Source organism: Mya arenaria, chromosome 6 (assembly GCF_026914265.1).
Source record: "Mya arenaria isolate MELC-2E11 chromosome 6, ASM2691426v1".
Classification (NCBI taxonomy): Eukaryota; Metazoa; Mollusca; class Bivalvia; order Myida; family Myidae; genus Mya; species Mya arenaria.
In genome coordinates, this window is record NC_069127.1 from 14,907,618 (window position 1) to 14,924,582 (window position 16,965).

Consider the following 16,965-nt stretch of genomic DNA (forward strand, 5'->3'; position numbering starts at 1 on the left):
ATTTAAGTCTTCATTATAAAAAATACTGTATGTCTCCACTTTAACCATAAACACACAATGAGAGGAGAATTATAGATCTGTCTTTGCATTTTATTTGTCTAAATGTATAACCCGCCTCTTTAGCAATATCCTTGTGCCTCTTTGAGTACTTGGCTTGACAGTTTGGTTTTTATTACATTGTTTTATTTGTACACAACAATGATGACGATGATGATGACACTATGCTATGCCAAAACCTCAACACATTTTCTTCAAACAAAAAAAGACAGTCATTCAAAATAACTTTTATTACATCATTTGAGAAAATAAACTCATACAATCAACGAAATAAACATGCATCTGTAAAATCACAAGTCATGTTATGTGTTCGTTAAATTTAACTGAATAAAGAAAATAAATATTGGTTGCAGTAAGCAAAGCGCATCACTTCTAATAAACATTCCAACAGACTGAAAAATAAATCAACACAAATGGAAAAACTGTTTGCAAGTCAGCTAGTATCTTATTTTATGCCTTATCAGATTGCTATGCAAGCTGGAAGCTTACAAAATCACTCTTAAGTCTGTTGCCTAAGTAGAAACAAGTATGTACATCCTTTCCTGAGGTCAAGAGAAAGTATCTTGGAGGTCTTGAACTCACAACCTTGAATTTGAGGCTTATCCTCTAGACCACTTTCACATTTTCACATTTTAAAGAGCCCAGTTTACAATATGGCATTTGCAAGGATGTGCCCTATTAACGGATTTTCTGAAGTCTTAAAAATTGAACTGAACAAAATAGTTCTCCTTTATTTGGTCTGCCGATGCCATCTGTTTCTGTTTTTGTAGTTATCTTCCCTCCATAATATAGGAAAACCACTTTAAGCGTAGATAAATCCTTTACCATATTACCCTTTTAAAATATATGTTCGGATTTATTTAATAATCACGGACCAACAGATGACTTTTATCTTCAACTTCACATCAGTATGTAAGTCATCAAATATTTGAGATGACAAGATGTTCCACTGAACGCTTTGTTTCCATCTTGCACTCATTTTTCCAAGGTAGGCGTTGCAGTTGTGTTAGATGATTTCCATGCATTGCAGGTCAATCCTCATACAATGGCATTTTTGATTACATTCGGATTCCAGTGCCTGAAATAGAAAACAGAAAATACAACAATAATAGGAATTATATTTTCAGATCAATTATTTTAAAAGCCTGTACAACAACAGAAAAGTATTCACAAAACATTAAGTGCAACACCAATTTAAAGCTGCATCCTCACGGTTTTACTGTTCTGACACCTTTTTTATTTTTATCTTTAAACGAGCCAATTGGCAATTATTGTGCAAATGTATGGAAACCAGTGATATTAGACTGCTGACATAATATCAGATCACAGTCTTTCATATACAAGTTTGAAAATTTGGTAAAAATTCATCCAACTAGTCATATAAGGGCACACATAATAGAACAGATTTCAATTGTTTGGATAATATTTTTTTGCTATTGCTTTAAGCCATATAATTAATTATATGTTTAAATTTAATTTAATTACTCCTTTGGGCTTTTGAAGAATGACCAAGAAGAACTGTCAATCTGTGAGAGAGCAGCTTTTAGCTCTGGACTACTGGTAAATTAAAAAATATGAAATGAAATTCATGTTTAAATTCATCTACAATGTTGATATTTTAATACTGTCAATCCTTGTTGGTTAGTTGTACAAACATGCAGGTACTTTTGGGCTTAAACCCATAGGATACTTGACTGTTAAATTATTGTCCGAATTTCGAAAATAGTACAACCATTACCTCATCTGCCTTTTTTCATTAGAAGAAGCCGGGAATCGGAGTCAGCTGCACCCCTGGTACCATACTCTTTTCTGAAAATGACAATAAGATTAAAATTTAAATGTCTGCATTTCATTGGCACAGTAAAAATGTCAGCATTTTTCAATGTTTCTGCATCACCACCACTGGTGGATATCATAGAATTTAGTCTTGAAAGAAATGTGTGCTGGTTTATGCATTTAAACTCATTTTGTTAAACCAAAAGAATGAAGAATTTATTTAGAGAACTATATTAGTGAACAGGGCCGAGGCATTCAATTGTGCCATTACATTAAATTGTTCGATACCAACACTCACGGACATATAAACCATACATCCTTGGTTAAAAGAATGTAAATTTAAAATTATAAAAAATTAAAGTTAATGATATGAAATGTATGAGATAAATACACTGAGAAAGAAAGTCTAACCTATTATCGATCTAAGTAAAGTCAGATTCAGACTTATTTGTTATAACAAATAGAGTATTTGTTTTCTTCATTTTTGCCACTGATCACTGGAGCTTCAAAATTGTTATTTACTATATTAGAATCTGTCAAATGAAAGAAGACTTTACCCCACCCACTAAATATTAATGACATTTCCAATTAGTTTCTCATTAGGGCTCTTTTAAAACTATTTATATATTTTATTAAAATACAATAAGTATAAAAATAACACTTACACACAAATAAGTGGTAAAAGTTCGCTCCTCATTCTGTCTTTGGACTAACATATCTCTTGGTTGTTTGAACATCTTCTTGTTCGGCCATGATGGACTATTTTCTTACGACCCGTATTATATCCGAGGCCATATCTTGATACTAGCCGAGGAGTTCCGATTGATTGCGTCCCTATAAGAAATCTCCGAAGCATTATCTCCCCTGACAAATATCGGAGCGTTATCACACGGATGCACTCATTGTATGGTCTGAAGTGCTTAGTTTAGTTTAAACATATTTATTTTACAACGAATGCTGAAACAAGTTTTAACAAAATTATATATATTTATCACTCTCGTTTGCCCGATTTTACGCGAGAGTGGAAGGGAGGAAACCGGAGAACCCGGAGGAAACCCGTTTGTCCGGCTTGGTGACCACGAACCGAACCCAGGTCGCTTAGGTGAGAAGCGAGTGCGCTAACCACTGCTAACCGGATAACATATATTAAATAAGATCACTGATATAGATAAACTCATCATTGCATGTGCACGGAAAAGGCATGTTCTAATAATGGCTATCATTGACAATATTTTTTGTCATATATTTTTTTTTATATTTGATAACCAATTGACTTTCAATAGCAGACAATGAGTGAATCTGTGTAATATATACCTGTTATCTTATATCCATGTTTATATATAATATAAAGATGTGTTTTCAAAATTATAAGAAAGCAAAAACATTTCTCTTTCATTCATAAAAACACCTTAATAAATTATTTAAATTTTCTATATATATTCATTAATTTGCCTATAATTTTAAAAGCGTGTTTGTTAAGTTCTTACATTAAAGGCGATTACTCGCCTTGATTTTGAGCCGGATTCCCAAATTTACGATGTAAATATTTTAAGTTCATCCTGTGCTTGTTGTTAAGAGACTGTTGTTCTTTCTTTTCACAGTTTGCAAATTGTGCCTACGAGTATTATGTTGTCAGCGTACTTGGGCCCCACTTCTCCCTGGCGTTCATAAACGATGTTTCCTCGAAGGTGAAGTTCAGAGCAATCTTCACTGGTGGTTGCTTTCTGTACAGACCTATCAAAGGCCCAAAAGATGCACATCAACTTTATAGTGACCTTGGCGATCTACTTGACTATGTGAATGACGGAAAAGTGACATTAACCCTAGATAAACATGAGGTGATCCATACAAAACAAAACGCAACAATGATTCAGTCTGAATACAGCTGGAAACGCCACATACCTTGGAGTAACCAAAGATCCTAGAAAACAAATGTCAACAACTACAAAATAAAGCAAACTCGGCAATGTCATTTATTAGAAGAAATATACTATCAGCTCAAATGACACCAAAGCTGAATCATACAAGACCTTTGCCCGTTCAACCATAGAATATGCCTCAACAGTCTTGTCCCCCTAACGCATCCTTCAAATTGCGGTTTAAAGCAGAGCTGCCATGTTCGTAACGCATGACAAATCACACACTGACCAGCACTTGTATGCTACAATAACTTGGCTGTCAATCTAGGGGTCGCAGGTTTGATTCCCAGTCGCAACACTAAAACGAGTATACTAATCGTATTCCGGGAGGGACGCTTAACAGGGTGTCCTTGTATGACAGTTCTATGCACTGGTGCACGTTAAAAATGCAAGGTAGCTCTAACAAAAGTTACATTCTGTCTGTACACTATGCTCAAAAACCTAATATGACTAGCAATCTTATCGGAGCACTCGCCGAATGGGCCGCCCGAGTGCGAGTATAAATAAACTCAAAAACACCACCTATGATGTAACCCCTTATTCACCCGCCATATAAGCGCCAGATCAACCAGAAGCAATAACCAACGAATCTTCCACCGTCAAACAAGAAGTTCAATTTACGAACACAACGTCTTTCATGCATCCAGCGTACGTAGGAGCCAACAAACACAGCCGATCATCAAACAGTCCACCGTTAAGGAGTTCAAGTCCTACCTTCAACAGAACTAAATCCCCCAGAGATCGAATATTTTATACGAAACAACAAATAAGTTATTTTTGTACATATGTTGAGCCTTCTCATGAACTGTCAGCAAAGTAACTTTTAGTTTCTGGAGAGAAAGAAATGGTGTACTCACTGAAGAAGGCGGTTACCTTGTCAACCAATGGTCAAGTGTTCCTCAAATGTAACTGTCCCATGCGTCCATTCCTCAGCCAAATGTATTTGTTCTATTTGATATAGATAGATAAATATATTTTTGTATCCTCCATTAATGGGGAGTACAACATATATACACATAGGATATAGCAAGGATAGCGTTTTACGGATTTCGTATTGCTTATTAAACAATACGAAATCCGTATAAATCCGTATAAAAGGGTTTTCATTTTAAGAACTTCAAGTTAGAAAAACAACATCGATATCACAAGCATTATTTTACCAGGCGATGAGTGATATTTGTCTAAATAGTAATTTTAAATACATGCAATTAATATGTTGTTTTCAGAATAGCTTGGACTAAACTCAATATATGGTATATAATTGGACTAACTTGAATGTAAGTGTGGCAATTTATAACATTCACATACTTAACATTGTATAAACGACCAAGTATCCTAATTTAACTGAAGGAAGTTAAATAAACACGTTAATTGTTCGGTATTCTGGAAATTATTATGATTACTTTTATTTTTTAATAGTACACACTATTTGCTTAAGAGAAACAGCGCCGCGACTTACATATTTATATGTTAATATATGTATCAATGCTTGAGAAATGTTAACATTAAGGTGACTTATAGGCCCGATGGGCCGGGTGTTATCATCATTTATATTTGTATTGTGAATAGAATGTGTGTTGTGCTAATGTCACTATAACAAACAACTTACTTACTTACTTACTTACTTACTTACTTACTTACTTACTTACTTACTTACTCTCTCACTCACTCACTCACTCATCCAACCACCCAACCACCCACCCACCAACCCATCCCCCCACCCACTCACTCACTCACTCACTCACTCACTCACTCACTCACTCACTCACTCACTCACTCAATCACCCACTCACTCACTCACTAACTCACACACTCACTCACTTAGCCACCCACCCACCCATACCTTAATCTTCATGCATTGTTTAATAATTGAAAGACCAATAGGATCCTTAAATATAACATCCGAATTCATTAAACAATGCATCCCACAGTAGCATCCTAAACTTATCGTTCTAATGACAAACACAACACATGCACCGTAATAGTGTCACTTGTTGTGTATTGCCGAGACAGTAGGATCGCTAATAATCTAAGGAATACAAAGCAAATAGGGAAGAATCTTAGTGTATTTCTGGATAATGCCAACACATTAGAACATATGTATTTCGCAATAATATGTGTACATACAGCTGGACTTAACGTATCCTTCATCGTCTCGAAAGTTTTACTTTTATAAGCCTGGGGGACATTTCACATGCGAGTTCGTTTCCACTGAAACCTCGTTGGGAAAAGTCCTGTGCTCTTATAACTTGCAATACACGAAATATATCGGGAATGATGTCCCTATGTTCACTGTCAATATTCATAGATCGCACCATTCTAGCAATACGATGTTGATACGCTAAATATTGAGACGGAAGCCAGTACAATTGTACGAAAAACTGTAATTTCTCCAATCAATGATGACTTCATTGGATGTTATATTTAGGGTGCTTTTACTTCGAGGAAAGTTATGAGTATATTTCATACAGAACTGATGGGCTCGGTTCGTTCAAGGAGAAGAATATTGTCTTCTGAGTATAACTTCCAGATTTCACATCCGTATAAGGTCATACGGATAAAAACTGCTTCATATATTGTTATCAAAGTCAGCGGGGATAAGGACTTCGGATGAAGACTGCTATTGCATATCTTTAAAAGCGACCAACTCAGTTTACAACAAGCTGCTTTCATAGAGTCCCTAGACGTCAGATTCCGGTCACAGTGGATTCAAAGATGATTGTAGCAATCGAATTTGGCCAATACTGCATTGTCTAATGGGAACACACGTTCAGACCGGCTTTGTACACAATACTCATTAATATTACTACAGCACGTTAGTTAGCATTGTGAAAGTATCTGGAATTGGGAGAATAAGTGTAGCAAATATCCAGCATGCTGCATATTATCCATTCCATATTAGAATTGTCGTAACTGTTTGCTCCCAATCTGTATCAAAGACCAAAGAAATAAAAGGTGGATACTGAAGTATATTCCCACTGCTGTATATTTAATCCAAATGTAACTAAGGGACACAAATCTTGATATACTACAATATAGTTCCAAATTGTAGTTATTTATACTGAATTATATGTTCCATATATAGCCATGTCTGTACTTTATGAATGAATAAACATGTAACTCTAATCGAGATCTAATTAATCGAACCCATTCTGCATGCTGTTGTTATAACTAAACCAACAACGTAACATCCCACTGCTTCGTCAAATCGACCCGGCCAAAAACATAATTCATTGAACATAATAACATTTCCCATACTAGTACACGACACCTTTTTCGAGAATTTACAGTTTTCCAGAACTTTGTCGTGTTGTCCTAGCCGATATACCTAATGGTATGTCGAGCGATTTATGGTATGGGTGTATGAGAATACGTCTGAAGTCGCGCTTATTGGCCGTATACTGTCTAAAAATATCCGAGGATGTATAACATGGCCACCCCGCTCGTCGCCATTCTTCACAACATTCCAAGTGAAGTGGTGAGCGCATGATAAGTGATCTGTCCAATAAGATGACTTTTGAAATGTTTACTGGAAAACGACCATATCATTGCACTGTTTAGCAATCTTTCACTGAGCTTTTCATATGATTGATGTTCCCGACGTGTCTAGTTTTGTCGCAGACAAAGCAAATCAATAGTTATCATCTGATCATCTATTTTTGTTCTCATCGAACCTGTTTTCTTTCATCCAATTAATAGTTTCCACATTAAGAGATACACCGATCAGTTTCAATAATAACATCAATACAAAAACATGAAGGTATATGTCGTGAAATGTTCATGCAAAGTCATTGCCAGTTTCACAATGCAAAAGTAATTAAGAACATTAGACAAACAAAATCATTTATCGATGTAATACTTTCATCCTTGAAATGAACGTATTTTTCGGACCAAGACCAGATACTTGACAATTCACAGCACACAAATTGCAGTCATACAGGAATTTTATCAATTTTCTAGCACGTGAATTTGGTTGAGGGCTATTAAATCTTGCATTGAAATCAATCCAAAAAAAACAGGGGTGCCCTTATCACGATAAGTATAGTATAAATCATACATGATTTATAATGTAGGCATTATACACATCTAAAGCATGATTCACACGGCAAATATAACTAGAAAAAAGACAAATTAATTTGTTTGGCCCAAGACGCAGTTGTATACGTCGTATTTGTTTGGCCCAAGACGCAGTTGTATACGTCGCATTTGTTTGGCCCAAGACGCAGTTGTATACGTCGTATTTGTTTGGCCCAAGACGCAGTTGTATACGTCGTATTTGTTTGGCCCAAGACGCAGTTGTATACGTCGCATTTGTTTGGCCCAAGACGCAGTTGTATACGTCGCATTTGTTTGGCCCAAGACGCAGTTGTATACGTCGCATTTGTTTGGCCCAAGACGCAGTTGTATACGTCGTATTTGTTTGGCCCAAGACGCAGTTGTATACGTCGTATTTGTTTGGCCCAAGACGCAGTTGTATACGTCGCATTTGTTTGGCCCAAGACGCAGTTGTATACGTCGTATTTGTTTGGCCCAAGACGCAGTTGTATACGTCGTATTTGTTTGGCCCAAGACGCAGTTGTATACGTCGTATTTGTTTGGCCCAAGACGCAGTTGTATACGTCGTATTTGTTTATTACCTTCTTATGGACAGTTAAAAACGTCAACAGTTGACGACTTAGTCAAGCTTCTAAATGCTTTCTGTATGTGTGTGTTTGCGTGTTTGTGCGTGCGTGCACACACACACGCACGCATGCACGCATGCACGCACGCACGCACGCGCGCGTGTGTGTGTGTGTGACATTTCTCCCTCATACACTCTTTCCATGTTGTCAACATGGTCTATGTAATAAATAATATCAAGAGTATTGAGTGTATTACTTTTCACTTGAGTGACACATTTAAACACATCATATAGCAAATGGCATGTAGCTCGAGAGAATCATGTGTATGTAGAGAGGACGTGATGTATGTTGTTTTTATCACAGTACATTTCCTTCTTATTAACAATGCATTGTCGCAACAATATGTGCATCTGCACCACAATGTTTACGAAATCCAAAACAGAGTACCAAGTATAGCAAACAAACTTTTAAACATTGTAAAGAGGCAATCTATCGTCAAGCTTAAAAAAAAAATCAGGGAAACGCTAAAATCTACATAATAATAAGCAAATTATACAATTAAATTTTGACATTTGTTCAAATGGTTAAAATTGAAAATAACATATTTTTTTTATAGATCTAAGTTCCCTGATTATTATTTTTTTAATTTCGCGCATATAAATCTCTAAAAGGGAATGATAGTCCATACCCAACGTTTACCTCCACGTCTTAGTAATTGATTGGCATCACAAGTGAAGATGTGTTGGAGCATTTTCAACGCATAACGAAATGTTTTCGATTCAATTATTTCCTATTTTCTATGCACTTTTTCAGTGAGAAAACAAATCGTTAAATTCTTGTTTTGGTCAAGGCATAAAATAGCGCTCAAAAGTGCTCTTAGTTCGCTGTTAGTTTTTTTTTTTACTTTTATGGGTGTTTTTTTCATAATGTGTACACGCATTCAATGTATTCTGTATGTAATCGATATATGACATGAAGTAACAGTTTAATGATAAAGAATGGGCGGAGTAAACGTAGCGAACAAGCTCTTCTCTATCATTAAATTATTACCCCAGGACATCTAACTGCCTGAGAATATCTTATGAGTGGCAGTGGGCGGACCTTTGTACACCCGCGAAAGTTAAAAATTTGAATGATTTAGCCTAGTACTTATGATTGCCAATCTGTAATTTCATGCGCTGAAAATGTATGTTGTATTTTAAATTTTCTATTCTCAAATGTAGCAAAGATTTTAATGCTAAAAAATTGGTCGAGTTGTATTCCATTAAAATGAAGTGTGCTCCACCTTTGCTGACAAAACTAAGGCGTATACAGTTAAACGCCTTTAGAGTTGGCCTTTGGTATATTTGTTCGGTGTTATTTGAGAGCGCTTAAAAAGAATGGCATAAACAATACAAAGCTACACCCTAGTAGTAAAATTTAATTGCCAATATAATGAGCAAATGATCGCTTATGTCAAGATAAAATGCTTGCCTGATGTAAAGCCTTTTTTCAATGTGGAATGTGATTTGTGACATCACCTTTTGTTCTAAAGTAAAATTTATTGATCTAACGTAATTTTATCGTATATTTGTTGATAAAATATCTCCAAAACATTCATTGTGCATTGGGTATTCCTCTTAAAGTGTGCGTGCAGATTTGCATCTCTCTGTCTTGCCGTGTGGAATGCTAATGACTTGCGTTTCTCATATACCAACAGACCATGATTTTTGAAACTGTATGTTTTGTGTGTTTTTTTCGTCGTTATTCATTCAGAGATATGGCTATTGAATTAGTTAAAATATGCGCTGTTACATAGGCCTTCAAGTTTTTGTCGCACATAAATCTCCATCATTATTCGACCTTGATTTCTCTAGACTTTAAAGTGACACGTTCACAGGTTTTATATTGGCAACATTTTTTTCAAACTTAGTTTAAGTTGATTTATTATACCTACTTTAATTAACAGATTTAAACTCTCTTTTTAAAGTTAAGCCTAAAATCATTCAATTTCAATTGCAACGGTTTCTAATGCTTGGCAATTTAAGCATTTTTGTTGAAGTTTTCAAAAGTTCAAAGTGTTGATGTTTATTCATTGTTTCGACCAGTTTGTTCACAATTCGAACAGAAATTATATTTTTTTTTACTTCCATAACATATATGGGTCAAAATGTTTAATAGGAGAAATGACCCTTGGCTTCATGAAAAAATACTTGGTCATGATATTATTAAATGCTGTGCATTCGAGTTGTGTCCGGTTTGGTTTGTGGTCACCAAGTCGGACAAGTTGGTCTTTACCAGGTACTCCGGTTTCCGCCACAACAGAAGACCACACCATCGCGTAAAATCGTGCCAACGTGAATTTAAACTGTTGTGCCTTGTTTAACCTAACGTTTTGCTCTGAGGTTATGCACCAGTCAATTGTAACCATGCCCCCCCCCCCCCCAGGACTGGGGAATAGCTGGGATTTTGACTTTCGGTCCAGCCAACCCCGGCTAAAATCCCCGGGTAAGGCCCATTCCCCGCTATATTTTAAAGCGAAGACAAAACCACCGCATTCACCCGGCACTGCGGGGTCATCTGAAAGGTAAAAACACGGCCCATTTCCCCGGCTATCCACGGTATACCCCCGGACTGGGGGGGGGGGGCGTGGTTACAGTTGACTGGTGCATTATGCAACTGATTGTGCGCGTCTGAAGCAGTTCGTCCGGGGGTTGTTTTACATTGTATCAACTAAAACTAGAGATATAATTAAAATATCCAATGTTACCCCATAACATTAAACGTAAATACTTCCTGCTGGCATGTATCCCATGGACACGTGTTTCGTTTCAATTTCAAAGCACTCTTTCCATTGAAAATAGCTTCAATCTTTTGAAGAACTACTTTTTTGGCGCATTTTTTGCATAATATAAGTATCAAATTTGTAAATGGTAAGATTTGTATACCGTATTTCCAAATTGTGCTCTCAATGATCGATGTTTACCATAAAAAATGCATTAAATAGGCAATTATTTTAGATTTAGATAAGAATTTTAACTTAGAAGGTTGATAAGTTTATAATTAACTTTGACATCATACCAGTTTATAAAAGAACAGTCAGACAAATAAACAACGCCCGTTTATTCCCATCGAAACATGATAACAAACATCGCTCCTTTATTGATTTGAGTAATTCGGCTTATTTGAACAAAAAGACTAAATTATTTATATTTAAAATGAATGAGGTTTAACGGCGGCTCATTTTCCCAATCACTATTTGTTATATATAGATCTAAACAAATAATTCATTCGGAAAGAAGAACAAACACACGCAGAACGGCATTCCGCGATAGCCAACTCACGCGATCGGAGGCAATTAAAGAAAAGTTAATCGTGATAAATGTTAACGTGAACCAAACATGAATAAGCATAACCATGTCTGTGGAAGTAAATGAAAGAATGGCTAAACTATGGATATTAAGGAATAAAATATTTCGAACACAAGAGTTTTAATCAGCAGTAGGGCGTTTATAGAGTCGGTATGGGGTCGGACCGGAGGCCGCGTGTTCTGGCAGCCGGCGGGCTGTGCTGGAACTCGTTGGGGTCGCTGCTCTCGCTGCTCGCCCTAGGGCTTCCGTCCTGGGTCGCCTTTCACAAGACGTTCGATACTGTCGCCATAGGTGTGTCTAGTGTGGTTAACACGTCCAGCCTCACCATTGACTACAGCTACGGTCTCTGGCGCTATTGCAGTAAAACCTCCACAAACACAATCCTTTCGGACACCTGCGCCGATGTCGCCACGTCTACCGGTATATTGATGGATTTCTTACACATTTCAGCAATATTGTTGTGTTCAATACTTTATATTTAGGTATTAAATTGTATTATAGAAAAAATAGTTTCACCGTCAGTAACGTCAACAAAATTGAAACCATCACATCAATGTAATCGTAATGCCAAAAGTAGCTCAGCCGCATGGTGACCGAACCTACACCAAAGTTGAACTTCCTCAAGACCGACTAAAGATTCATGATCTCGGTGACATATATGGCAATTGATTGAAGTCAAAAAACAACATATTGTATTTATAATGAAATGAAAAGGAATCAGTAAAGTATGGAGAACGCAACAGTTAATTATCATTTCATTTAGTAATGCATCAGTCACGTTATCATACATTTGCTCTTCACATTTTCTTCTTCATTTAAATTGGCGTCGGCTTTGAATGGCCATTTCATGCTTACATTTACACTATTAAATAGTGATTGTTTATTTCAGCTTTTGCTTATGTCGAATTACTCGCTTGATAAAGCAACAATATATAATAACTTACTAAGTGCGGCTCTGGTACCTCTGTACAAGCCAGAGCGCATGCGCGAACCGCTTAGTAACTTACTTTATAAAATGAAACCATGAGTTAAAAGGCAATAAGCGCTTTTTTTTCGACAGAGGCTTTGAAAGTGATTAATCACAATCCCGGCGGTATTATTGGCGGAAGCATGGGCATAACACTAAATATATATGTACTGGTAAGACCTGACTCGCATGGAATTGGACTATTAGCTACAATTGTAGTATGAACAGGGTACTGTTTCAATCACTGCAAGCTTCCCTTAATTGGCAATCATGCCTTGCCCGGCAACTCTGTTTTTCATATTTTCATCATAAGGAACAATTGGAATAACTGTACACTACATGACTTAGTCATACGTAATCTAGCGTAACACACTATAGCAGTCAAATATCTCGTAGAGCCTTACATGAGTTTCAAAAAATGCCTGTGGTCGTTACTTGATCCACAAATTGAGAAAGTCTCAATGTTTGGTTTTCTCTAAACCAATTCTGATAAGATACAAAACGCCAGCCAGTTTATTGGGACCCTTTCATTGAAGTTGGCCTTTCATATGCAGTCACTTCAGACATTTATATACGAAATAAAAAAAACTTACGCAGACATTTTTCATCTGGGAGTGTCGTTTTGTTTCATGGGCTAAAATATATATATTTAAATGGTTCTCTGTCTATATAACCGTTATCAGCGTATCGGTTAATGGAGTAAAATTCAAATGTAAATTAGCTTCTGAATGTGCAAAACTACCCATTACTTATCGACGTGAATGGAGAAAGTTAATCTAATTGAAAAAAGTTGTATTGAATTTAATAATATATGCAAATACAAACACTCGGTCTTTTGTGATTCTTTTTCACAAAACGGAGGTTATCTCAGTCAGTGTAAATAAGGACCTCGCCCGCAATTTACACACTAAATGTTACAGACTAGAACCAGGCCAAAGTATTCCAGTCGTCCCTGTACGCGTAATATATGGGTTCAAAAATCTGAAAGTACAAATAAGTTGAATCAGATCTCTGACAGTCTGACCAGTCTTCACTGTAAGCAAAAGTAATACATGAAAGCATTCCAATCCTCCAATTTAACGAATTTACCATTAACTTGTTAGTTTAAGTATTCATTTTCTTACTACAGTGTAAAGGTATGCAATGACATCCCGGATGACATAATAAATGAAATGAGGTTAACAAACTTCAAATATAAATATATAACTCATCTCTTAAATACTGCACGGCTGTAATTCCGTTACATATATTCACATTTATGACATTCATTATGTCCATAACAACAATGTACTGTATATGATGTAACTGATCGGGTGTCTGTCGGTGAGTGAATGAAATTATATGAAATAGGTTGCTATGTTATAATATAAAATACAGTTTGTAAACTTTACTAATATAAATGTAAACGTATTATTAATTCTTCTTCTTCTTTTTCTTCTTCTTAATCTTGTTCTTCTTGTTGTTCTTGTTGTTGTTCTTCTTCTTCTTATTATTATTATTATTATTATTATTATTATTATTATTATTATTATTATTATCATTATTATTATCATAAAAATACATAAGCTATATTATTATTTTTTTTGTTTTTTTCTTATTCACAACGTGTTATCTTCTTCATCATCATGATCACGAAAACAGAACTTTATTGAAATATACACATTTAATCTTTAAGTCCATGATTAAAAGTCATCTTACCATAAGTTATATTTCCTGAAATAAGCAAACTACCTTCATAACTCTCGCCTTACTCTTCAGATGGTGAGCAGACGACAGTATGTCTGCTGGTTCTGTCCATCATCCTGCAGGTGAACGCCGCCATCAACACGACCTTCTTCTTTTCGCTCTTCCGTGGGGCGAACATCTGCCTCTACGTCGCGAGCGTCTCCTATCTCGGCGCCGGTAAATACGTATATAGACCAATCGCTATACTATAAATGATCAAGCGAACCATTGTCCTCTTAAAGTATAAGTGTGCTCATGATCATTCGTTATTAAATGTAAATAAACATAGGCTGTCAGTGATGTCTGCTAGACAGGGGTCATGATTACAGTCTTTAGTTCAGTTCTAGACCTACACAATTTTACAAAGAATCACCAAAGAATTATATAAATCAGCAGCTTTCATCCTCAAAACTCAACAAGAAAGAAAATAACAAATGAAATGAGGATTTGAAACTTTGCCACTGAGGCTGAACTCAGATTTGAGACTGTTCATAGCCCCAGTACTCACGTATTCTATAAATCCACGAGGGGTCTTGCGAGCAACCCTCATCAGTTCACAAAAAAATAATTATCTTAAACGTTCTGTAAACTATGTCCAAAAGTTTAAGGCTTTCTTCTTATAACTCTTTTCTTATTTCAGAGATTCTCAGCCTTATTGGATTAGTAGTATTTGGCACTGGCGGCCACTCGCGGGTCATCAATGAACACGCAACTCTGGATTTCAACGCTGGCAACCTTCGCGTCTCGTTTTGGCTCGTGCTCGTATGCTGTGTCTGTGTCATTGCGGCGCTTGTCCTCACCATTCTTGCAATCTTCTACCAACGTAGAATCAGTAGCGTTTATGGTTCCAAAGATAACCTCCTTGACGTTTCCACTCCAGAACAATCGGTAGAAAAACAAATGCTCAAGGAAGATGAATTCGATACAGATACAAAGTCTGCTAGCGAATTGCATTTCACTGAAAAAGGTGTGCGGACGTTGTACTTGGAGCATGGAAGTGATTCCGAAGATGAAATTGGGAATGTTATATTTTCAAAGGCCCCCGTGTCTCATGATTTCCTTTCGGATGTTAATGGTCTCGACGAACAAAAGTTTGGTCTTAAAGATAAATTAAGATGGCGAGACGGAGCAAGTCCGTCAGAAGAACAAGACACTGAAGTTGAAGACAAGGACAAAGGAATAAGCGCCGATATGTCTGTGGAAGTCAAAGACTCTAAGCATGAACAAAGTGATATTGAACCTAAGAGTAAGATTGAGGAGAGCGATCATAAAGAGCGTACTGACGAACCTGGATATGTGAATATAGAAGAACTAACTAAACGAATCGAAGCAAACGAGGCTTATATGAACGAAGTTGGCAAAATAATGCAAGAAATTGACGATCAAGAGGAGGAAGAATCTGACGAGGAAGTTCCAGAGGAAGATATGATATTTGCTACCATGGAAGACAAAGAATCGCCAGCTGCTAAACCTAGGCGTAGCCAACAGTTGGGTGCAAAACCGAAGGTTAAATTCCATGACCTTACTCCAGTTGAGAGCTCACCTTCCTCTTCTATGTTAGAGAAGTTGGACAGAATTGAACCCATCATAGTTGAACCAAGAACCAGTACTCAGATGGAAGACTACCCAGTTCATTTAGACGCTGATTACGAAAGTGAAGGTGAAGTGATGTTAGTGACTTCCCGGACAAATAAACTAGATGATGATAATGTACCTCCACCAGCGTTTTACCATTTGGCAAATGAAATGGATGAGAGTGCCCCAAAGATTAAGAAATTAAAAACAAAGAAAGCATTTGGAGCTGAGGGTGCGCGACCAAAAACTTTTAAACCAAAATCCAGGTCAATAAAGAAGAAAAAGCTTAAGGTCACAAAGGAGCGGAAAAGGATGTTAGAGGCAAGAGAAGACAAGTTCAAGGCAGTAGAGGAGATTTATGGTGTTCCTCAGGTTATTATAGGGACGTACGTGTCCCATCCTGCACCCAGGTCTCTTTACCATAAGAAAGAACCGCCAGAGGCTGTGAAAAAGTCTGCTAAACGATTCATGGACACTTTTAAAGCTTACAGAACTCTAAGAAAGAAAATAGATGAAGAAAAGCAAGAGGAAGCCAACAAAGACAAATAGGTGACTTCCACAAACTATATTCTCACGGAAATTCAAGTTATGAAACGTGGACTCATTTCTGGACTCATTTCTTGAAGCTCTTCAATATCATCATCTTGTAAATATCAAACAAAAAACACATTAAATAAGTGTTAAAAGTGCAGTATAAATATTAAATGTACGCATTAATCTTATCAACCTCTTGGATACACATAAATTGTCCAGCTATATGATGCTGGTCCTTATAAGATCACATAAATCATCACTAAGCTGACAAATAAAACTATTACATGTGTTAAAACCTAAAACATGCTCAAATTAGTTTTGAAAAAGTCAAGTTATATGTTATAAAATATTTAAAATACATCAATACAGAATAAAACATTAAAGCTATATTTGTTTATTATTTCATTATAAAAATGCCACATAATGCTAGACATTCAGTG

The 16,965-nt window shown here is 36.3% G+C and overlaps 1 protein-coding gene and 1 long non-coding RNA gene across 2 annotated transcripts; one reads left to right on the forward strand and one right to left on the reverse strand.

Annotated features, from left to right (window-relative positions):
• Positions 1–271: 271 nt before the first annotated feature.
• On the reverse strand, positions 272–2,581 carry LOC128239042 (uncharacterized). Its single transcript, XR_008261810.1, has 3 exons — positions 2,499–2,581; positions 1,796–1,866; positions 272–1,135 (listed from the first exon to the last, which is right to left on the reverse strand). It is a non-coding gene; the product is annotated as an uncharacterized LOC128239042 (long non-coding RNA).
• An 8,948-nt stretch (positions 2,582–11,529) lies between these two features.
• LOC128238146 (uncharacterized) lies at positions 11,530–16,875 on the forward strand. The gene is made up of 3 exons (XM_052953727.1): positions 11,530–12,144; positions 14,450–14,593; positions 15,057–16,875. The coding sequence occupies exons 1-3, from the start codon at positions 11,877–11,879 to the stop codon at positions 16,538–16,540; spliced, it is 1,896 nt and encodes a 631-aa protein (XP_052809687.1). The 5' UTR covers positions 11,530–11,876; the 3' UTR covers positions 16,541–16,875.
• Positions 16,876–16,965: the final 90 nt, after the last annotated feature.